Genomic DNA, 24,257 nt, shown 5'->3' on the forward strand with positions numbered 1-24,257 from the left:
TACCTGGCTATTTTTAGTTGTTTGGGAGGCTGAGGCAAAAGAATCTCTTGAATTCAGGAAGTGGAGGTTTCAGTGAGCTGAGATCACTCCACTGCACTCCAGCCTGGGTGACAGAGTGAGACTCCATCTCAAAAAAACAAAATAAAACAAATAATAATAAAAATTAGGTGAAGCACAGTGCCTGGCAGCGTGAAGGAGTGGATGGGTGGCAAGGAGACTTTAGGCAGAGGTCAGCTCAGGCAGAGGACAGCAGAGAGGACAGTGTGTGTGGCATTGCTGGGGGGGCACCCTGCTAGGCACAGAGCTGTGGGCGATTTGCCCAGATGGAGATGGCCTAGGTCCAGGGACTTGGAGAACCAGGCAGGGGGTGTGGGGTGGGGAGGCCTGTGGGTAAGAAAGTGCCCCGGAATGGACTAAAGGTATTAATGAATTTTAATGGAGCTCTCAAAGCAATAGTTTTCTCAGATTCCAACAAGTCCTTGGAGGAAAGCCGAGCAGGTCGGGCAGGGAAAGAATGGCAGGAAAGCTGGCTAGGGTCCTGGGGTATGTTGCTGAGCCAGGCTGGCACTACCCCATCAATGGTAAGCCAACATTAACAGGACACAGCAGCCACAGGATGGTAACAGGCTCCTCCTGTACCCCCGGTGACTGAGTCACCCACTGATGCCACACTCTGAGGTGAGACCCCTGTGCAGCTCTTGACAGAAGGACAGGGCAGAGAACCAGTTTAGACTCTGGGCCGCACGTCCCCTTCCAGGTTCTGACAGAGAATGGGGAGGCTGGGAGGAGGCAGTGGATGCGAGGGCAGGTCATCCTGAGAGGGCGGCTGTGGGGATGAGCATGGGGCCTGCCTCCTGGCTGCCCTTGAATCCAAGGCAAGTGACTGGGGCTTCAGCAGGACTATGTGAGAGTGGGTGTGTCCACCCACACACGGCAGAAAAGCAGCCTGCCCCCTCTGGAGACATGGCAGGGGTGAGAGATGGGCTGGCTCTGGTCACAGAGAGGTGAGTGGCCTGAACGGCCGGAGTGTGTCAGAGCAAAGGGTGCCCGAGGGCCTCTTGTGGAGTGTCTCAGATCCTAAACAAGAGGACAGTGTGGAGGGTGAATCTGCAGAAGCACTCGTGAAAGTCTAGACACCTGCCAGGTCTGGAAACAAAGATACCAGCTACAATAGCAGCCCTCAGACAGGAAGCTGCCCACTGCTTTCACCTCTCCTCCTCCTGCAGGAGCCCGAAACCCTGGCTCACCAACAGGCAGGAGGAGGAGGGACAGGGCATAGCAGGGAAAGGGAGGGGAGGCTGACTCACACACACACACACACACACACACATGCAGGCACACACCACATCCATACTCATGTACACACACACAGATTCACATGCATGTACAGCACACCCACATCCACACTCAAGTACACACACACACACACACACAGATTCACAGGCATGCACATACCACATCAATATCCACACTTGTGTACAGATTCATATGCATGCATATACCACACTGCACTCATGTGTACACACACATGCCTTCAAATACACACATGCACATGCCACACCCACACTCGTATACACATGCACAGATTCACATGCATGCACACACACCTACACACACTTGTGCACACAATGCTCTCACACACATACACCACACACACCCACGTTCATGTACACACACATGCACACACAGAGATTCACATACGGGCACACACCATAATGTGTACACATATACATTCACACACACCATACCTGCACATCACACCGTACACTCACTGCACACACACACATGCACACACACTCATGCCCCTTCCTCACTGTGGGGCCCACCTGTGATGGGACTGAGCTGGGAGACGGCAGGAGACTCAATTTAAGTTTGATGTCTTAACCTTTATATTGGGGCTGGACATTTAAATTACAGAATGGAGATGGATTTCATGACCTAAAGTGTTTGTTGGACTTTTTATTACCTACTGGAGTCCACAGGAGTTGTGAGGCTTGTCTAAATTTTCATCTAGGGACAGGGGAAAAACCAGTTCCACAGAAAGAGATGGAAACTAGCTGTTTAATGATTCCATCTTCCCCTCCCCATCCCCCTGAGTCCTGCGTGTTCAGCATGGCGGATATACTATCTGGTTTAGGCACTGAATTAAAACTACATACACATGAACTCATTTAGTCCTCATTATAATCTACAAGGCGGGCATTATTATCATTCTCCCTGTCTTACAGATAAGGAAACTGAGGCCCAGAGAGAGAAAATAGCGCACCCAAGTTCTCACAGTTCCAAAGAGGCAGAACTGGGATTTAAACCCAAGCAGGCTGCCCACAGAGCCTGTGCATTTAACCTCTCTCCAAGAGATCTCTGAGAGGGGACTGAACTTGCCTCAGGGTCCTGAAGCCTCACTGTGAGTTTAGACCTATGTGGTACAGAGGGTGCAGGGACCGAAAAGCGGCAGAAACACCAGTCCTGTAGGGACATTTTCTAGCCTGAGCCACCTTGCTGCCATCCTTTTCTCTGCAGGAAAATCAGATGTTAGGTGCTGAGCTCTGCGAAGTCTTGCTGTGACTTTGTGACTGCCGATCAGGGAGTGTGTGTGCATGTGTGAATCTGCGTGGGTACTCAAATGTGCAGTTCTCCTGCTGCCTTTCCATCAAAGTCACATTCCCTTTGAGGGCAGAGACCAGGCCTTCACTTTGTTCCCAAGCCTCTCTCAGCAATCAGTCCAAACTCTACCTATGGAGAGCCACAGGTGATACTCACCAAATAACCTCAATAACCCTGCTTTCCCTCCTGGCCTTAGAGCGGCAGTGACCAGGCTATTGCAGGTGCCGTCCCTATCACCTCTGTGCCTCGTCCTAACTGTTAGTGCAGGCTGGGATAACCAGCAGGCATCTGCCAATGCATTCTCAATAAAGTGAAGGAAAGAATTAGCTGCTTTTCACAGGCTCATAATCCCCCTGATAAAACACTTCCTCCTGATGTTTTTCTCCATTTGCCACTGGATTTATTGAAACAGGGGAAAAGCATACACTTCTTAGCAAGCAGATGCTGAGATGAGTTCTTTATAGGATGTGGTTGGTAATAATTTAATTAGCCCAGCTTTTTGGGGGAAAAGTGTCAATTAGTTTTTGCTTAAAATACATCTCCATGGCCTCTCCTTCCCCACTTCTATCCCCTGGGTAAGGCCTCAATTTCTCACCCACACTCTGCAGCAAGTCCCAGCCTGGTCACTACTGTTACTACAGAAAAAGGAAATACAACAAGTTACTTTTGGGCAGCCATGGATTATGACACATGCTAATGATGATCACTGTAGGTTCAAGAAATGGGGGTATGAAGGGGAGCAGGACCCCAGGAAGTTCTCAGTGGCCTGCTGGCCCCCAGGGCCAACCCCAGAGGCTTGGGAGGGCTGCTGATCACCAAGGCAGAGGGCAGAAATGTGTGATGGGGTACCTCAGTGAGGGGGGGCTCTAGCCCCTCAGACAGAAGGGAAGAGATCTCTCCAGGTGAGCCCATCCCCCCGCTTCTTGTCCAGCCACCTGCCGCAGTTGAAGATGGTGGCCACGCCAGTGCTGGTGTTGGTGACCTCCACCTTCTCCACCAGCCAGCCCGCACAGTAGCCACTGCTGTCATGTTCCAGGCGGACCTTGCGCAGCTCACCTAGCTCCAGCGTCTCCAGGAAGAAGCGGTCCGTGCTGCCCCGCTCGAAGAGGTTGCGCATTTTCTGCTTCAGCTCCCGCTTGCCTGTGTCCCCATTGGCCCCAAAGATGGTCACGAAGACATTGGCGTCAGTCCCTGCCCCTGGCTCATAGCCTGTTGTCACTATGACTTCGTACTTGACAGGCACCAGGCTCTGGATCTTGCTGGTAAAGCTCTCTGTAGTCTTGGTAACCTCAAACACCTTGAAGTACTTCCTCTTCCTCTTGAGGGGGATGAGGCAGTCGCAGTTAAAGAAGTACCTGGCAGAGAGGTGGGAGAGAGGAGGTGGAGGGGCTCAGCAGACCCCAGCCAAGGCTGCTCCCTTCCCAGATCCCCTTGCTTATCCATAAATGATCCCTTCCCAAGGTGATGAGACATTGGAGCTGGATGTTTGGTTAAACTTGAGTTTGGAGTGTCTCAGATCCTAAACAAGAGGACAGTGTGGGGTGAACCTGCACAGGCATTTGTGAAAGTCTAAACACCAGCCACAACAGCAGCCCTCAGACAGAAAGCTGCCGTTGCCTTCACCTCTCCTCCTCCCGCAAGAGTCCGAAACCATGTGTGTGCATGCTTCAGTGAAAAGTCACCATGGACAGGCATCTCCACTTTTTCTTCCACTTCTTTTTTGCCCCTCATACTTCATGTCCAATCCATAAGCAAATCCTGTTGACCTGACTTTTAAGGTATATCCAGAACCAGCCCACCTGAAAACTATCCAGTATCTATCTGCCCTGCTGCTACTTGGCTCCAAGTCACCATCATCTCCTACCTGGAAATTATCAAGAGCCTCCTAAGCGGCCTTCCAGCTTTTTGCTACCTGTGGGCAATTCTCTATGTAGCAGCCATGTGATCATGCTGAGGTGTAAGCCCAAGTAGGTCCTTCCCTGCTGAGAACCCTCCAGTGGCTTCCCACATCAAGTAAAGGTCAAAGACTTTATAGTGGTCTGCAAAACTCCTCATGATCTGATTCTCCTCTCCTTTGTGTTTTCCTTTATTCATTTTTCTGGTATTGTTAATTTTTATTTTCTTTAGAGACAGGGTATCAGTTTGCTGCCCAGGTCGGATTGCAGTGGTGCAGTCATAGCTCACTATAACCTCCAACTCAAGTAATCCTCCTGCCTCAGCCTCTTGTCTAACTGGAACGACATGGAACTACAGGCATGTACTATCATGCCCAGCTAATTTTTAAATTTTATTTTTGTAGAGATAGGGTCTCACCATATTTCCAGGGCTAATCTGAAACTTCTGACCTCAAGCAATCCTCATGCGCTGGCCTCCCAGAGCACTAGGATTACAGGTGTGAGTCACTGCACACAGCTGTTTTCCTCTCTCACCTGTCACCTGCTCTTTCCCAAGCTCACTCCAATCTGCAGATACCCTTGCTCCCTCAAAGGGATTGGTTAATGTTTGTTCCTGGTGTTGACACCTTTAGAGGAAGTTGCTGAATCCAGAGTGATAATTTTAGGCAAAACCAAGTGGAAATATGACTATTAAATATGTGCTACCAAATTGCTTACACTTGCCTGTGCTGAATTAAGAGTTTGTGTAGATGTGCATGTGAGAGTGTGTGTGTGTGTGTGTGTGTGTGTGTGTGTGCATGGACTGCAGAGCACAAGGAGAGAGGAAGTCCTCTACTGAAGAAGCCATCACAAGCAGAAGCAAATCTAGAGCTGAGAGAATGGTCTTGGACCAAGAAGTTCTCCCAAGCCTTCTTTTGTACATCCCTAATTTTAGCCTCTGGGTAATGATGGTGGGTTCAGGAATTATAAAAGAAAAAGCCAGACAGCATGGTGGGAAAATGCTGCACAGGTCTGTCCCAGCCCTGCTACCTGCCACCCGTGTGACTATGGACAAGTCACATCTCCTACCCAGATCTTGATTTTCCCATTGGCAAAGCTGGAGGTTTGGACTGAACAATTGCTATGGTTTCTTTTCACTCCAAATTGCTAATATACTAACACCTTTGAAAACAAGCAGTCTTGGTGCTGGCTAACGACTTCAGCAATGCAGCACTGAAAAGGTGTGCCCGATGGTGCAAAATCAAACCCTATTTTAGATGAACACTTTTAATAGAAACTTAAAAAACCACCTTTGGTTTTTGCCTGCTCACACAACTCCAGGATTTTGCATTCTTGAGTCTCATTCGCTCCCACAACAGCTCTGGGCATCATCCTCCCATTTCATGGAAGGAGGAGCTGAGGCTTGGAGAAGAAAAGTCACTGCTTAAGGTGACCCAGAGCCACAGCCTGCCTGGCCCTGAAGAATAAGCCATTTAAAGATATTTGCAGGAAATCCTTATTCTGTTTTGAGATCCTTCTTCCCCCAATTTATCACTTGATAAATTTGGATTGTTGTTACATACTACAGTTTCTCAGAGGAGGATATACTTACGTTGTTTTAGAATTCTCTTAAAATGTATTTCTTTATGCATATGCCCACTAATATGCATAATTCTATATAAATACACAAATCATCTGATCATATGCATACTTTTCTAAATGTACTTTTTTTATTGCTCCCTCTTTGCTTGGCTCTCTCTCTTTCTCCTTCCTCTCACTTCAGCATCCCTTCTCCTCAGATAACCCGTGTAACAGTTGAGGGTATAGCTGCCAAATTTCCCTCCATTTCACCCAACCCGGCGCAGACCCACGTATACATAGACATATGGGGATGTCAGTGTTCCCTTTACAAAACGGCATCACAGAAGACATGTTTTCCTGTGTCTCACTTTTCTCACTCAATAATACTTCCTGGGAATTGCTCCAAGTCATCTGGTATGTATTTAATTCATTATTTTTGATGGCTGAAAAATATTCCCTGGTGTAGATATAAGGAAATGTTTTCTGATAGACATAATTATAGGATCACCAACATGCGGGCCCTATGGACTTACACAAAGCTCTGGCTTTGGAAGGATATGTAGCAGGCTGCTCCTGCTAGAAAAGGGGGAAGGTGTCCAGCCAGAGTACAGGCAAAAACAGAGAAAAATGAGCAGAGGGAAGTATACATATTCAAAACCATGTATAATATAAGCACACGTCTGTGAACATTGTGTATTAGAAAAATGCCAGAGAGAATGGGGTCACCAAAATGCCCATCACAGTGGCCACCTCTGATAAGCAGGGCTGTAAGCAATGTTTACTTTCTTTTATATATGTTTCTGTATTATTTGAATTTTTATGGTTGTATATTAGATATGCTACTGGGATAAACTTCCCTTTGTGTGACCTTCCACCCAAATCCTGAGGCTACTAGTGATGAGTAAGAACCGGTCAGGAAGGTCAAAAGCACACTGCAAAAGAGGGCTCAGGATGGAAATAGCTGGGAGATGGAAATCTAGTTATTGTGTATATGAGAGATTGAGATTAAATTCATTTGTAACTAATGGAAATCCGAATATGGCTAACGTGGTGGCAGGAAAGAAACTGTGGATGTTATACGCAGCATTAAGCAAGTGGTTTTATAACACAGAATGTAGGTGCCTTCTAGAATGAGGCCATGTGAATTGTCACCACGATTAAGCATGCCTGCAAAGTCCTTTTTCTGGACGAAGGTGATATTTCTGCAAGAGACAGGTTTTTCATACAGCAGAGACCACAGGCTTGAGAACTGTAGGCAGGCAGGGATGGGCTAGGGCATGACTTCAGAGAGCTCCTGGGCTAACACCACTGCCATTGTCTGTCTTCCCTAGACCCCACAGAACATCTAGCTCTCCTCCCAAAGAGCAGCATAAAGCACAAGGAGGTGCTAGGTAACTGCTGGAGGCCACACAGTTGACCAGGTGACAGCGCTAGTATCCAGGGGCCTGGACCTCCTGCAACCCCTTCACTTCAAGAAGAGCCCCCCCGCTCACAGTTATCTCCTCCTCCCATTCCAGCCCTGGTGACAACCAACAACAGGCTGCATTCCTGAGGCTCAAGGGAAAGATGCTTCGCTTTGGAGAAGCTTCTTCTTCCATAGGATGGAAAATCCTATAGCTCGGGCCCAGGACTGTGGGACAGGAAGCTCACAGCTGGGCCTTTGCCTCCCTTTCCTCCTAAGACAGGAAGGTGCCAGGTGGTGCTGAGAACTCTCTTTCTCGGCCAACATTGTGGGCTTAAGGGTAATGTGGGGGTGATTATTTTGTTTTGTTTTGTTTATTTTGGAGAGTTTCCAGAGACGTAGTATCAGCAGACACAATCCGTTTGGATGGGAGGCAGTACTGAGCCGCAGAGAGGGCTTAGACCCAGCCCTGACTTGCTCAGTGAGTCATTCTCTCTTCTGGGCTAGTGTCTCAGCTACCAAGTCCTCATCAGTACTGGTCCTAGCAGCAACATAGAGTCACTCCTACAGAACTTATTGTACTTGAGCTGGGTTTTCTCTAGAAGACCCAGCAAATAATGCCACAGCTCATGAGGGAAGTTGCTATGAACAGAGTTGTGTTTTCCCAAGTTTATACGTTGAAGCTGCCACCACTAAGGCAATGATATTTGGAGATGGGGGCCTTTGAGAGGTAATTAGGTTTAGACGAGGTTATGAGGCTGAGGCCCTCATGGTGGAATTAGTGCCCTTACGCTAAGAGGAAGAGAAATCAGAGCTCTCTCTTGGCCATGTAAGGACACAGAGAGAAGGTGGCCATTTGCAGGCCAGAAAGAGTCCTCTCAGAATCCCACCTTGCTGGAACCCTGATCTCAGACTTCTTGCCTCTACAGCTGTGAGAAATAGCTTTCTGTTGTTAAAGCCACCCACTCTCTGATATTTTGTTATGTCAGTCTAAGCAGAGGTCAGAACCTCTTCTGCCAAATTCCCAAGGCATTGCTTGGTCTCAGGGAGCCAAATCTAGGGAGCTGCAGGTTGGACAGATGTGGCTTTGAGAAGCCTGGGCTCCTGAAGGCCAGAGCCCATAGCTGAGGGCCCTGCCTGGGTCCAGCCTGGCTGCTGCTTCTGTGCAGGCAGGGGCTACCTTTCCTTGTGCAGTGAAGGCTCTAGGGTGTGGTAAGAGCAGGGCCAGCCCCAAGGAGAGGTGCAGATGTGGGAGGGTCCACGGTGGTTCTGGCCCCGTGAGCTGTGCACTCAGCTTTTGCTTACCCTTTGCAAGCCTCGACCTTGGATTCCCCTTTCTACCCTCCCCTGGCTCCTTCTCAGCACCTTCCCTGCCTTCCAGAGCCTTAGGGCTGCTTCTGGCTTCCAGCTTGGTTACCAAGTGGTTTTAATTAGACAAATTGATGACTGTGACTATGTTGCCCAGGTAACTAAGACCTTTAGTCTTCCATAAATGTCTGAGTCTCCAGAAGGCTCTGATGGGAGAATGCAAAGCCCCTTATCTGGGGTACTGGGAGGCAGGTAGACCATTGAATTATTCCAGCTTGTCTCTGGTCTCTACTCTGCCCATATGGATGGTGAGTTTTCTCTATGACTGTGAAAATAGCAGGCTTCAAAGCTGTGTTTCTTTGTCATTATAGAGTGAGGGAAGCGGAAAGGCAAGAAAAGTCTCTGCTCTGTGGCACTGTTTGACTTTCTCAGTATTCTTCCTAGGAAGCATCCCTAGATTCAAAGGCTAGATGCAGCCAAGGTTATCTGGCCCACTCCTCTGCCTCTGGCAGTAGATGCACAGTCCAGATAGCTTCAGAACCATGCAGCTGTCTCCTTCCTCCCTGCCTTCTAGGTCTCCTGAATGGGGTACTCTTGACCTTGAAGAAGACATCTCCTCACACCCTGCTCTCTTGCCCACGGTCCAGTTCAGTCCCTGCCCCATGCTGAGGGACTGGCACTTCCTTGGGGAGAGGCTCAGTACATACACATTGCCGTACTCCATCTCAGTGATAGTGATGGTCTTGACATGCCAGACGAGCTCCCTCTTGGGGATGAACCGGTCTTCCCTGGCGAGGTGGCCCACACAGAGGGAGACAATGTCCCCCAAGTAGACGCTGTCAAACTCAAACGTGTCTGTGGTCCCCCTGCAGGAAACAAAGGTGTGGTCTGTGAGCTGCCTATGCCCACTGAAGCAGGTAAGCATTTGTCAGGGGTCTGCTGCATTCCAGGCACTGGGCCAGGGAACAGGGATGGGATGGCAAGTGAGACCTCATGGCAGTCCTGGGGGCTTTGAGGTGTTCAGTTTGGTTTGGGACCAAGACAATCACAATGAAAAAGCCCCACTAGCTGCCTGGCCCCAGCACCAAAGAATGGTGACATCATGCAGGATGGAGATGGGGGGTGGTGGTGAGACTTAGCAGAGGGAAGAGGGGAAGGGAATGACATCGTTATGCAGGATGGAGATGGGCGGGGGGCGGGTGGTAAGACTTAGCAGAGGGAAGAGGGGAAGAGAAGAGTCCCCTGAAACAGACATGTCTTAGCAAAGTCATGGGTAGAAATAGTAGGGTGTGGAGGTGCAGATATTTCTGGGAGAATGTTGGCTTGGGAGGAGTTTGGGTTCAGGGAGGGAAAAGCTGATGGAGAAGGCAGGGGTGAAGGCAGTCTGTGGGGGTCTGCAAGTGCCAGTCTAAGGAGCCCAGACTTCATCCTGATGCAGATATTTGAAGAAAAGTTTGCTATAAATGGAATGTCTGTATCCCAGCACCCCGAAATTTATATGTTGAAATCTATTCTCCAGTGTGATGGTATTTAGAGGTAGGGCCTTTGAGAGGTGATTGGGTCATGAGAGCTGAGCCCTCATGAACGGGATTGATACCCTGATAAAAGGGGCCCCGGACAGCTTCGTCCCCCTTCTGCCCTTTGAAGACACAGTGAGAAGATGGCTATGAACCAGGAGGCGGGCTCTCACCAGACACCAGATTTGCTGGTGCCTTGGTCGTGGACCCCCAGCCTCTAGAACTGTGAGAAATACATTTCTGTTGTTTCTAAGCTACCAGTCTGATGTATTCTGTTACAGCAGCCAGAATGGACTAAGAGAAAGATGTAGTGGAGTTAAGGGGGAGGTGGGGGCTATCTCCGCAGTCCTGGAGGGAGTGGGGAGATGGAGTGGGCATCTGAGCAGTTCAGAGGTGGCTCTGATGGAAGGAGGTGTGGTCCGTGTCCACACAGGTGTGGGGCAACGTTTGCAGTGAGTAGCACTGTCTGGCAACAGGGTGGGCTCCTATTAAATGCAGTCCCATGCTTTCCCTTTCACCACTGCCTGTTTAGCCCCTGGGTGCTTGCACAGGATTGGCACACAGTAGGTGCTAAGTACTTGTTTGTTAGGCCCATTTGTGTACCTATGGCTCCCACCTAAGGGGGAGATTCTTGGGGCCCTCTCTTACCTACCCACCCCCCTCCCTACTTCCCTGTGGGCCTCCCCTTCCTACTTCCTAAAGGCCCGCTGCCTAGAAGAATTTTCCACGAGAAACTCTTTGGATCGGTTCTTCCTGCCCTCCAGGATGAGCCAGACGTTCTCCCTGGTTTCTCCTCCGTTGCCCGTTTCTATGACGATCTCGTAGGCTGTAATGGAGGAGGTGGGGGAGGGTCAGCACAGGGGAAGCAGTGCCCATCATCAGGGCAAGAGCAAGAGGGCAACAGCCTCTGGTCCTTCATTCGATCCTAGGCCGCAGCCTGGGGGTGGGAGAGGCAGGTTAAAATCACCACAATTGAGGTGTTGTAGGTAGAACCTGCCTGGATTCTGGAGCTACAGCAAACACTCATTTTATTTATAGTGGCAACCTCTTTGCAAGCAAATATGGGAGCCACTGGGAATGCAGCAGGAGGTGGGGCTAAACACTCAGCTACAGGGCCGAGATGCCTGCAGATCAGTGCTGAGAAGGGAGAAGAAGGGGGGCCCACTGCAAAAGCAAAGGGGAAAGACCCAGGCAGGCAAAGCACCCAGAAGACCCTTGCACTTGCTCCTGCAAGCAGTCCCACTCGAATCCTGTCTGTGTCACTCCATCCCACCCTTCTGCTCCCTCGATTGTGTCTGCGCTGGCATGTACTCCTCCAACATTTGTTAAGTAGATGCCAACGGCCAGGACTGGACTAGACCCTGGGTGACCCTAGAACTCAATCTCTAGCCCCAGATACAAACACTGAGTGTACCATATGAGAGAATGTGGTAGATAACCTTGCAAAAAAGAGCCAAAGTACTATGGGGTGAGACGAAAACCTGGCTCCCTATTTCTTCTCCCACTTCAGGTCCTGGTACTTTCTCTCTTGTTGACTCCAGCCACCCTGCCTCCTAGCTGCACCCAGAGCACATAGGTGTGCTCTTGACTTAGAGCTCTGCAATGCTGTCTTTCTGCCTGAAGTGCTTCCCTCTTTTCCTCTCCCTCCCCCACCCATAGTGGCTTAGCTCACTGGCTCATCTTCTCGTTCTTACTCAAAAGTCATGTCTCAGAGATGTCTATCCAACCAGTCTAATTAAAACTGCAACCTGGGGCTGGGCGCGGTGGCTCAAGCCTGTAATCCCAGCACTTTGGGAGACCAAGGCAGGTGGATCACAAGGTCAAGAGATCGAGACCATCCTGGTCAACATGGTGAAACCCCGTCTCTACTAAAAACACAAAAAATTAGCTGGGTATGGTGGCGCGTGCCTGTAATCCCAGCTACTCAGGAGGCTGAGGCAGGAGAATTGCCTGAACCCAGGAGGCGGAGGTTGCAGTGAGCTGAGATTGCACCATTGCACTCCAGCCTGGGTAACAAGAGTGAAACTCCGTCTCAAAAAAAAAAAAAAAAAAATTGCAACCTGATCCCCTTGCACTCCTGGTCTGCCTTACGTTGCTCCATTATTTTCTCTTGTCCTTAGCACCTTCTAATATGCTACATAGTTTATTTATTCACTGCTTTATTGTCATTGTATGTCTCCCCTCCTACTTAAATATAAGCTCCATCAGTACAGGGGTCTTCATTTTGCTCATTGATAGATTCTCAAGTGCCCAGAACAGTGCCTGGCACATAGTAGATCCTCAATAAATGTTGACTGAATGAATAAGTGAGTGATTGAGCTAATCACAGAAAGCTTCATGAAGGAGGTGACATTTGAGCTTGCCCCTAAAGAAGAGCCTTGATTACAATCAGCAGAAAATGGAGGAATGTTCCAGGCAAAGAAAAGAGCATAAGCCAAGATACTGAGGGAGCGTTGCATGTGGTCCAGGCTCATTTCCTAGGGACCAGGCCAGGGATGGAGCTGGCACCCTGGAGGACACAGTAAGTGTCTGGCTGGAGTATCCCCAGACATAGACCCCTTGCCGCAGTACCAGAATGACTGACAGTCTGGGATTCTGGATCCAAAGGTGTGGCTCTGTTTCTATGCCTTTATCTCAGAGACATGATTAAAAATAATGAAGAGGAGAGATGGCCATATCTGAGGTTCAATGTAGCACCAATCCCAGCCCCTCGGCCACACTTTTGCCTTAGTAACTTTTCTCAATGAGAAATCTCTGCTACCTGAAACAAATAGAGTGAATCTAGGCAGAGACAGGCAGCCTCTGATAGAGAAGAGAGCCTCAGGGAGCACATCCTTACTGCAGCAGGGAGGGGCTCTGCAACCCAGGGACTCAAAGCCATCCTAGCAAGGGGAGCTGTACCATTGCCTTCTGCTTTCCCACGGGAGGCGATCGTCTGTTCTGCTAACAGGCACTGGTGAATTCAAAGAGGGATCCTAGGTGTGGTTAGGGAAATGGTTGGTCAGCATCAGTGAGGGTGGCAGGGAGCATTGGGAACCTGCATATCACCACAATGAACTCAAGTAGGAGGTATGAGAGATGATATGGGTGGGGTGTCCTACATGGATTGAAATGAATTCTTTCCTAGTGGTCCTAAGGATAAGGTAGAGAAGCAAGGTTTGTAAGCAAGGACATTTAGTTAGATTAAAAACAAAAGTTGCCAGTTGCATCCATGGTCTTTTGAGAGGAAGCTTCAATCAACGTATTTTCACCTTGCTTTCTTTCCCATATGAAGCGGCTTGTTAAAAATGTAGAAGGCATGACTCTCAACTTTGTTCACAGGTTGCTGGGAAGGAACAGACGAAAGAGGATCAGACACTTAAACATTCAGAGCAGGTAAAAGTGATGAGTCCTATCTAACAGAGATCTCCCGTGGGGTCGGCATACCCGAGGACAAGTCCCACTGGAGGAAGGCGCTTGGCAGACTTGCAAAGGAAGAAGCATATGGAAGTCACCAGCATCAAGGGGCCACCAGCCAAGCTACTGTGGGCTTAGGGGGCATGGGTGGTAGTTTGAAAGGCAAGACAGGAGAGGAGTAAGCAGATCCCCCTTGAAATCTTGCCTTTATCCTGGGCATGGCATCTGCAGAGGCTAACAAGTGAGTGATACAGGATGTACTGAGAGGGAAAGGGGCAGGATGCAGGGAAGATCCAATGTCACATTCTTCAAGGAGCTGCAGAATAAACAGGTGTTTAGTCTTGAGATAAGAACTGCTGGGGCACATGATGGCCATGGAGAAATCCTATGAGTATAGTTGGGCTTCTAGTGGGCATTTGGATTTTACTGCCTTATGTTTCAGGACCATTGTTTATGCTGGGAAGCTCCTACCAGCTGAGAGTGGCACCTAGCCAATCAGTGGATGGGGCTGAGAGTCCTGGGCCTGGCTAGTCAGAATCCTCCTCAAGGAGATGCTCTCTTCCCTTCCTTGGAGGCTGTTAAGCTGGAATGGTATGGGGTTGGAGCTGCTAGCAGCTGACTTCCACTATGGAGAGAGTCTCTACTAAAACAAAGTTGATGCATGGGAGGAAACAGAGTTGAGAGGAGAAGAGAGAAAGAGACATACTGAGACCACTGGAGTCTCTGGAGACAGCTAAGTCTCGGCTAGAGCCACCCAAGACTTCCAAGTTCTGGGAACCAATACTCTCCCTTTTGCTGGAGCCAGTTCAGGACTGGGTTTCAGGCACATACAACCAAGAGTCCTGACCACTCCTGGAATTTTCTGTTTGACTCTGTTGGGACTACCAAAGGATGGATGCTTCAATAACATAAATATGAAGATGGATTTTCTAGCTGAACTGCCTGGTGAAGCAAGCAGTGAATGTTCCATCCCTGGGGAGCTGACTCACAAACTGGACTGTTATTTGGGCTGAAAATGTTGCAGATAAGCCTGACTGGGTAGCCTTAAAAGGCCTCAAGGGTGGAAGCATAGAGAGTGGGAGCATAGGGAGCGGGAGAGATGCAGAGAGGAAGACATTGGCCCTGCCAGAGGATGTCCCAGAGAGAGATGTCTGTCCTTCCAGGTGTGTGTGCATGTGTGTACATGCGTGTGTACATAAGCATGTATGTACACACATGTGCATGTGATTTTACTGTCCTGGCCTTACCCTGGATCAATTACCATATAATCTCTGGGAGTAGGAACCAGACGTTAGTATTATTTAAAGATTGCCAATAGTTTTCAGCTTTGGCTGCACATTGGAATCACCTGCAGAGGCAGATGGTTGCAGAGAACAGGGAGAAGCTTCTAGAATTGTCAACAAGAGTTAGAGATGAAGGTAGAGAACAGGAAGCTAAATGAGATGGTGCAATCGATTAGTCTGGAGTACCAGCCAGGCCTAATAAGGACAAGACATCTTGGGGTGGTACAGGGGGCCTTTGATGTGTCACTTAAGCTTTCTGGGGTTTTGTTTGCCTTATCCATGACACAGAGATGTGAATTTGCACCCCCTCTATTTCATAAAGTAGGATTGTAAAGACCTATTGAGAACATGGGTGTGGAGTGCCTTCACCCCTATAAAGCTCTGCTCAAGTACAAGAGGGTGTTTGTCCAGCATTGAGTGTCCAGAGCTGCCTTGAGGTCAGTGATGTCAGAATGTAAGTGCCGTGAGGGAAGGGCCCCTGTTTAATTAATTGGCTTGCCCCAGAGGTCAGAGTAGGGCCTGACCCTTGTGGGTACTCAATAAGAGTTTGTCACATGGTTAAATGAAAGTAGCTGAGGGTTGGGATGTTTGGCTCAAGCTGCACCCATGATTGCCTCCAGGGCAAACCTCAATCTGAGGACACAGGTGTGGCTACCTGTTCCCTCATGGGCAGTCCAGATGGCATCACTCTATTCTCCGCAGCCTCCCAGTAAAGAAATTGATTCAGGCCCTCTCCTGGCTGTGTGTCCCTGCTCTCTTGTCTCCAGCATGCACACATCCTTCTGGAACTGACACAAGGGTCACCTCCCCTCTACAATCTCTCTGCTAACCCAAATCTCACAGATTTTAGCAGAGGTTTGGCAGGGAATCTGTGAAGGAGACTCAGTAATTGCACTCTAAGCATTACAAATCTCTCTTTCCCTGGACACCAATGGTCTGAGGAATCTCTATTGCTCATAATGGCACCTGTGTAAGGGTCTTAAGGTTTCCCTCGAACTAGACTGTGAGGTTGTAAGGACAAGGACTGCATTTTCTTCCATCCTCTCAGCACCAACTAACTATTGATCCCCAAGGCCTGGAGAGCTGCAGAGGGCTACATACATGAGTGATGCTATCTCTAACCTGTGGGAGCTTTTGGATATATTGAGAGACTAATGCATGTGCAAAGGTCAATACAAATAAACTAGAGTTCACAAAGCAATACGCATTGTTCATAGCATCTGAAATAAAACTGGGCACTCAATAACTTCTCAGGGTGTAATTATACAAGTTGGGAGTCTACCTTCTGAGTTAGGGCAGGAATCCTCATACAGAAATTCTCAATAAATGGGTGTTTGGCCCTTGTTTGAATACTCCCAGGGACACAATGCTCACTACTTCTCAAGGCAGCTTATCTCATCATTGGGCAGTTTGGATGGGATGGTAGAGATGAGTGTGGGTGAGTGGCTTCCTTTCCATAGTCTACAGTGGTCCCCTGGAAGGAGCTGTCCAGCCAGGGACATTTCCCAGGTGACCTTGCATCTGGTGGCACCACATGCCTAGTTCACATTAATAGGATGTGAGTTCTATTAGGGGAATGTGCCTTCTCCATGCTCTTTTCCCATCTGCAGAAAATATGGAAGCCACATGTTGGAAATGACTGAGACACAGAAGGAGCTTGGGTCCCTAAATCATTCCATAGAAGACTTCCCACCAAACGCACGTACTGGAGTGGGTACTATAGGAGTAAAAAATATGATTTGTTGTGCAAAGACACTGAGATTTAGAGGTTTACCTCTTACTGAAATTAGTGTTGTCTTAATAACTAAGATTGGAAAAATCCATTTCTTACATGAGGCTCTGCCTTGGACAACCTCTTCCAATCTGTTGGACCCAGACACTGGCATCTATGAAAGGCACATCTCCCTAGGCTTTGATTGCCATACCCTCAGGATCAATTACTCTTCCCCTTTAAATATCCCCTGAGGAAGGGACAAAAGGAAAGCCGCTCCTGGAGATACTGGCTTCCCCTGCATTCTGTTTCTAGGAAGCGTTGATTAGGCAGCTGTTGCCACAGGCATCAGTTGGATGATATCCATGATATAAAAATAAACTAGAAAGGACTCCACACCAAACCACCCAGCCTAGCCTTCAGGTCAGGGTCAGCTTGTCCCCAGTGGGTTTTCCTGCTACCTAATTAGTCCCTGTGATTCTGAGCCATGAACTGACATCAGTGTCTCTTAGCAGTTCCAGTCTCACCAGGCAACATTTAGGATGTTTCCTCATGCATCTCTCCGTATTATTCCCTGCATCAGGCATCTGACCCCCCTCCAGCTGGAACAGCATCTTCTTATTCCAGCACCATTCCCTGCCTCCCTCTGGAGCCAGTGCTCTCCCCCACATACTGGTCTCTTCCAGCTCATCATTGATCTTGTTGTTGGCACAGGCAAAGTCGCGGACCGTCTGCCCATCACCCTCACTCTTGGAGAGCCAGCAGTCGCACTGGAAGCGGAAGGTCTCGTCACGGGAGTTGTCCTTCACGTCAACATAGCTCAGATGCCAGCCAGGAAATATCCCTGTGGAAAAGACCATGGGGACTGGAAGCTGGATGTGCCCTCCCTCCCCTTTCAGACTTCTACCTGCACAACCCACTGACTGGGTGGCCCTGGGCAAGTTCTCTGTCTTCTTTGGGCCTTGATCTCCTTGTTGATAAAGTGAGGGGTTGGGTGAGGTGGTTTTAGAGGGTTCCTCTGGTACAGAGGGGAAAATTCTCTGTAAAGCCTTTAACCTGGGGTTCATGAACCCTAGAGGATCTGCATATGGAACTTTCCTGGAGTCCATGATCCCAAGAAATTGTGCTGTAATTATATGTGAACATTTTACCAGTGAGAGAGCTTATGCTTTCATTAGATTCATAATTGAGATCTCCGATCCAAAATAGAACTTTCTGGTGTTCCCTAAGATGAAGGATGACTTCTATTACTTCCTCACACCAGCATTTACCTCGTCCATGCTCATTATCCTTCCAGAATCAGTTCAGGTGGCAACTCCTCCAGGAAGCCTTCCCTGATGTCCCCTAATCATCCACTAGGCCTGCATCAGGTGTTCTCCATGCTCCTGTCTTGGCCACACCCTGACCACCTTTTGTTGTCAGTATTTACATGTGTTTCATTCTCCAGGCCATAAGCTGTTGGGGGCAGGGAGTAGATCTTACTTGTCTTAGTTTCTCTCACGCCTAGCATAATGACTGGCAAATAGCAGTTGCTCAATGAATGCTGAATGAATGAATGTGTCATGACTTGGTTGTTCAACAATCATGGAACAAATCCAAAGCTGCTGTTTCTATTGGGTATGTTGCTAATATTGAGCACATAGCTGCCCCTGTTGTAATTGGCAGGCCTTCCCTGGGCAGTGTGCCCACTATAGCACAGCTATCAAATATGAATTGATGTGCGCTTGCGTCACGGTGTAAATAGCATGCATGTGACAGCTACATGCTCTTTACACCATGTGCTGGTTCAGTTACTCTCTTCTCTTCAAGGTCCTTGAGAACTCTTAAAACCAAAGAACCCCATGCAGGAGGAAATCCCAGTGGTTTGGCAGGTGACTTGCTGCTTATTATATGTACACAGGGAAACTCATATAGCACAAAGAGACACAAAAGGATGGACACACACTTCTAGGTCACCCAGATCACATGGGACACATGTTAAGGCTCAGCAGGGAATACACAGTGGTCCTAATATAGCATCATTCCAGGTTGAAAAAGTATTTCTTATGTTTTGTAAACACAGCTCTTCACTGAAGTAGAAAACAGCACCAACACAGTTAAGCTAAATTTTAAAACACTTCTGTTGAGTTAAACAGTGGTAAGTTATTTTAACAATAAATTTGCTTTTTAACTCAATTAATCTTTCTGTTTTTCTACATTAGGGCCAATTCCACTGGTAAGTATGCAAAATGGTTGCTTTCTGAGATGCTTCCTGACAGTGTCATGAAGATAAGACCTTCCGCTTCCAGTACAACTGCTGGCTCTCCAAGATTAAACTACATAGTAAGCCTTAATATATTCGGTCTGGAAATGAGGCAGAGAAGACCTACTGAAGCAGTGCTCAAACACTTCCGGAGTAGAGCATAGGAAGGAAGAGACAGGTAAAGAGGAAGACAGAGAAGAAGGTGACAAGTTCTTGATTCTATTGAAAGGTGTCCAGGTAGAAGAGACTTTTTGTCTTCCTCCACCATTCATCCTCATTTGTGTGTGTGTGTGTGTGTGTGTGTGTGTGTGTGTGTATGAGACAAACACAGACACACAGATGCACAGAGATTCTACTATCCAGCTCTTACACAGTTTGATTGATACAGACCTCTGGAGTGGAACCCAGGCATTAGTAGTCATTAAGGCTCTTTAGGTGATCCCAATGTGTAGCTAAGACTGAGAACCTGGGCCTATATCACTATCACTGGAGGGTTTGTTAAACTATATGTTACTGAGCCCAGTCCCAGAGTTTCTGATTCAGTAGGTTTGTGGTGGGGTCCAAGAATGCCCATCTCTAACTAGCTCCCAGGTGAGGCCAATGCTGCTGGTTCTAGAGCGACACCTACACCTTGGGAACTACTGGTTTAATGTATCAGGACCAGAGTCAGGGGGGGTCTTTCTACAGAATCACAGTAATAGGAACTCAATGGGATGTCTGAACATGCGATTGTATGCATGAGTGTGAGCATGAGTACGCTAGTGGAGGAGGATGATGACTACTTGGAGACATGAGCCATTGTTTCTGTGGCTGGAGTGTACCATTCATCATGCTCTATACTCTAGAGTTTTCAGTACAGAATTATACTTCTGGACTTCAGGCAAGGTGGTGACTGAGAAAAGCAGTGAGCTGAAGGGAAGGGTGGATTCTGGGATGGCTTTACCTTTATCCATATATAATCCATTGCCTCTACTGCGTGGATGAAGACAACCAGAATAGGAGCCTGTCTAGCCCGGGTTGCCCTGGGGCTCAGTGGCAGGCTGCCTCTTTTCCCACTGTAGCCCCCTTGCCCCATCCTCTCAAAAATTGCCATTTTCTCACCCCATCCACAATTTTCCAATTAAAATTCTTCAAAGAAACTCCTTCTATGAGCTTTGTGCTTGAGACTCACTTAATTGCCATGATTTGGAAATTTTGGGTGTGATTGACAGGGATCTTACCATCACTTTCTCCCACTAAGAACCTATCAAACATGCAACTTGGAACAGGTGGTTCTGGCAGGCTGATATCATATGTCTGGTTTTTGCTGGTGATGACACAGGAAAGTAGATGGGTAAATGGACCACAGGTACAGCATGGCTAACCAAGTGGCCAGCGCTAGTTACATGGTGGATGTCCTACCTGGCCTTGGCAGATGTATTAGCTTATTCTTATGAAGAAATACCAAAGACTGGGTAATTTATAAAAGAAAAGAGGTTTAATTGACTCACAGTTCTGCATGGGTGGGGAGGCCTCAGGAAACTTACAATTATGGCAGAACCTATTTCTTCACGGGGTGGCAGGAGAGAGAATGATTGCCAAATGAAGGGGGAAGTACCTTACAAAGCCATCAGATCTTGTGAGAACTCACTCACTATCACAAGAACAGCATGGGGCAAACTGCCTCCATAATTCAATTATCTTCATCTGGTCCCGCCTTTGACACCTTGAGATATTACAACTCAAGGTGGATTTGTGGGGGAACGCAGAGCCAAACCGTATTGGTGGACCAAGAAGGAACCATCTGAAATCGACAAAGAATCCATTGCTTTGCAAAGTCTTCTCTTTTAGGGTTCTACTTTATTTTTTCTTTTTACAGAAAGGTAGCAAACACTCCACACTGTTTGACACCTTTTATTCACAGACAAACTATATCAGAATATAAATACTGACTCATTCTTTTTCATAGTTGTCTGATATTTCATTGAATGCACATGTCACCAAATTATTTATCTTGTTCTTGTTGATAGGTAATTAGTTGGTATCCAGACTTTTACTTCTGTACACAATGCTATAATATCCTTCCACATGCATCATAGTGCTCTTTTAAAATGATAAATCAGATTTTGTCACTTCTCCATATAAAAACCCCCAATGGTTTCCCATAACTGCCAGAATAAAATACAAACTGCTCACTAAGGACTATTAGGATTGACATGATCTGGCCCTTTTCCACTCCTCTGATTTTATTTCATACTATTCACAACTTCACTTATTCTGTCCCACCTACACTGGCCTTCTTTTTACCCCTTGATATATGAAGCCCTTTGTTGTCTTAGAAACTTCGCATCTGCCATTCTGTCTGTTTGGAACTATATTCCCCAGGCTCTGAATATCAACACCATCTCATCACAGAGGTGTCAGATCAAATGTTCTGTCTTTGAGAAAGGCTTTGTTAACCACCCTATTTGCAGAAGCTTCCTAATCCCCAATTACTTGCTGTGAATCATGATATATACCCACTTCACAATCTGAAATGTTTGTTTCTGTTTTCTCATATATTGTATAGTTTGTCTTCCTCCACTAGGTTGTAAGTCCCATGAGAACAGAAGTCTTTTGTAACCTGTCCACCTCTATGTTTTAGTGCCTAGAACAGTGCTTGGCATATTAGTTAATAAATGTTTATTGAATGCATGGGGGTGCACTATTATTGAACAGGGAAGAATGGTACGAATGGTAAAGTTTTAGGAGTGGCTGGGAAAAAGAATTTGAAGCCCTACCAGGGAGTGATGGCCTGTCCCAGTAGAATTGATTATTTTATCCCAAGTTTTTGAAAGTTTACTTTAAGAAAAAGGCTTAGAAACTCTGAACCAGTGTGAGGTCCCACTCTTTTCAGGCAAGAGATGGCAGTCTCTGGATGGGAGTGAGACTGGCAGCTGCTCCCTAGAGTTCATCATGCCATCATCTGCCTGTGGTTCCCCAGTGGCTTTCCACATCTGATGGGACCAAAGGGCTCACCTCTGTGTTTTCATATATTTAGGGCCTTCCTCAGCCTGACTACAATACCTTATCGCTCACCTCAATAAGGAAGAGCCCTTTTACAAATCCGCTGTTCCAGTGAGATGGATTTAAGCATTTCTTTGGCATTTCCCCTCTCCTCATTATGGCACTCAGCTATTCTCTTGCCTTAAATACCTACCTCTGGACAATTTAGATTTCACTTCCTCTGCAAGGCCTTCCAAAATCCCCAGGCTCACAGTGTTCTTCTTTGTCCATTCTCTTGATCATGAGTACAGACATCTTGAGAAATCTCTGCTATTCAGGTTATGACTATGCCCTAACTCTTCTGGCTGTTTTTATGTGTATGCCTGACTTCTCTAGTTAGATTTTAGGGAATGAGAATGTCTTAGGACCTCTTAGCTGTTTTTATGTGTATGCCTGACTTCTCTAGGCAGATTTTAGGGAATGAGAATGTCTTAGGACCTCTTAGCTGTATCACAGTGATATGGACTTAGCATTCAATAAACATAGAACAGTTTAACTATTTTTACTTTCTGAAGCGAACTGTCAATTCTTTGCTCCAGCACAAACCACTAAAAATTCTCCTCAGTTAGGAAGATAATTTTCTTTACCAAGCAACTCATTTCTTGAAAATAATCTTTGGAAAACTAAGGATTCATCTAGGTAACTCACATTTCTTTAGTAAGATCAATAAATGATTTGAAGTAAGATATGGAACCATGATAGAGCCCTAGCTGTGAATTATTATGAGAATCTAGCTATTATCTTTTCAAGACACATTTGCACACACGTTATCTAAGAGGCCACCCAGAGCAAAACTCTGGGATCTGGCAGATTGGGTTGCAGTCTCAGCATGGCCACCAAATGGAACACATAATATCACCATACCTCAGTATCCTTACTTGTAGAATGTGGGCATTGAAAATGATGATTTCTGAGGTTCTTTATATTGGCTGGTGCAAAAGTCACTGAGGTTTTGGCAAAAACTGCAATTACTTTTGCACCAACCTAATATTTCTATGAATTTATATTTTTCAAAAGAAAACACCTAAATTCTTTTTTTCCCAGAGCCTTAATTTAACCAAAGAAGGCAAGAAGAACAAGATAAATTAGAAAATAAATACTCTGGTTGTAATTTGTTTAGTATTGTAAAAGCTATCTGGGTAATTGGAAATATGAAGAATTAATCATTTATCTTGATTTGCCTGTATGAACTATATTTCATGGTAATCAAATAGCCTAAGGGACTTTTTAACAGAAAAATTCTAGCTACTAAGTGGATAAGAAATGATAGAATTAGAAAGTCACCATTTGTAACTTTAATTGATCATCACCGGATGAGTCTATTAGATGAAGAGTTATGAGGAGACTTTTTAATGGAGTAATCAGGCTGGCAGTCCCTGTATTCACCAGTCAATGTTAGCACCAATAAGAATGAGACTTCTGTGTACATCGATAAACAGTATTTCCTCAATACATTGTATTCCTCACAAACTTACTCAGTATATAGTACTGAGGAAATTTACATGTTTTCCATGTATTCCATGTACAATATTAAGAAAATCTACATTCTACGTAGTATTGGGAAAATTTGCTATGGAGTGGAAATTGAACAATACAAATAAATCATTGTTAAGTATGATAATGGTGGTGTAATTTTGTAGGAAACAGTTTATTTTAAAAAGAGAAACACACTAACTATGTTTGGGGTGACATGACATGAAGTTTAGGATTTGATTTTATATCCCCCAGCAACCAAAAAGAAGAAAGAAAAAAATATATGAAAAGTAAAGCTGATGTGACTAATTTCAATAGTTCAAATTTGATAGTTCAATAATCAATAATTGATTCAATTATGAATTGAACTTGGGTGATGGCTATGAGGAAGTTCATTATACTATTTCCTTCACTTTTGTACATGTTTAAAAATTTTCACTGAAAAAGAACTATTGAATGGACAAAAAAGATTGAAAGGTGGATTCAGAGGAAGAGAAGATTGCTATGCTTTCAGTTAAGCATTTGTCACCTAATTTCTATGGTATTTGTTCAGAAATCCCCACCTTTATTGTAGAAGACTCTCAAACAAAATATACTTTTCCTCATAAATGTCTATGCAAGGGAAACTTAAGGTATCTGGAAAAAAAAGTTAACGTAAAAAGTATGACTTAGAGAGAGTCTAAGGACATGTTTAGCCACCTTAGCTTGTATTAACATTTAAACTTCCATCCCTGGAGGAGAAAGTTACCATTAAAAGGAAGTTAGACAAAAAACCTGGACTTCTCTGTCCATCTCCTGAACCTAGTATCTCAACCACATGGGCTCAATAAGGATACAGAAAG

At 46.4% G+C, this 24,257-nt stretch overlaps 1 protein-coding gene across 1 annotated transcript in view; it reads right to left on the reverse strand.

Moving 5' to 3' along the window:
• Nucleotides 1-1,939: 1,939 nt before the first annotated feature.
• The window catches only part of LOXHD1 (lipoxygenase homology PLAT domains 1), a 188,122-nt gene continuing 165,804 nt past the window's right edge, over nt 1,940-24,257 (reverse strand). Inside the window, exons 38-41 of the mRNA XM_035270945.3 lie at nt 17,350-17,520; nt 10,980-11,112; nt 9,477-9,635; nt 1,940-3,959 (exon numbers count right to left, since the gene is read on the reverse strand). Coding sequence (XP_035126836.3) covers nt 3,479-3,959; nt 9,477-9,635; nt 10,980-11,112; nt 17,350-17,520 — 944 coding nt within the window. The 3' untranslated portion in view covers nt 1,940-3,478. The remainder of the gene's footprint in view (nt 3,960-9,476; nt 9,636-10,979; nt 11,113-17,349; nt 17,521-24,257) is intronic.

This window comes from Callithrix jacchus, chromosome 13, assembly GCF_049354715.1.
Source record: "Callithrix jacchus isolate 240 chromosome 13, calJac240_pri, whole genome shotgun sequence".
Classification (NCBI taxonomy): Eukaryota; Metazoa; Chordata; class Mammalia; order Primates; family Cebidae; genus Callithrix; species Callithrix jacchus.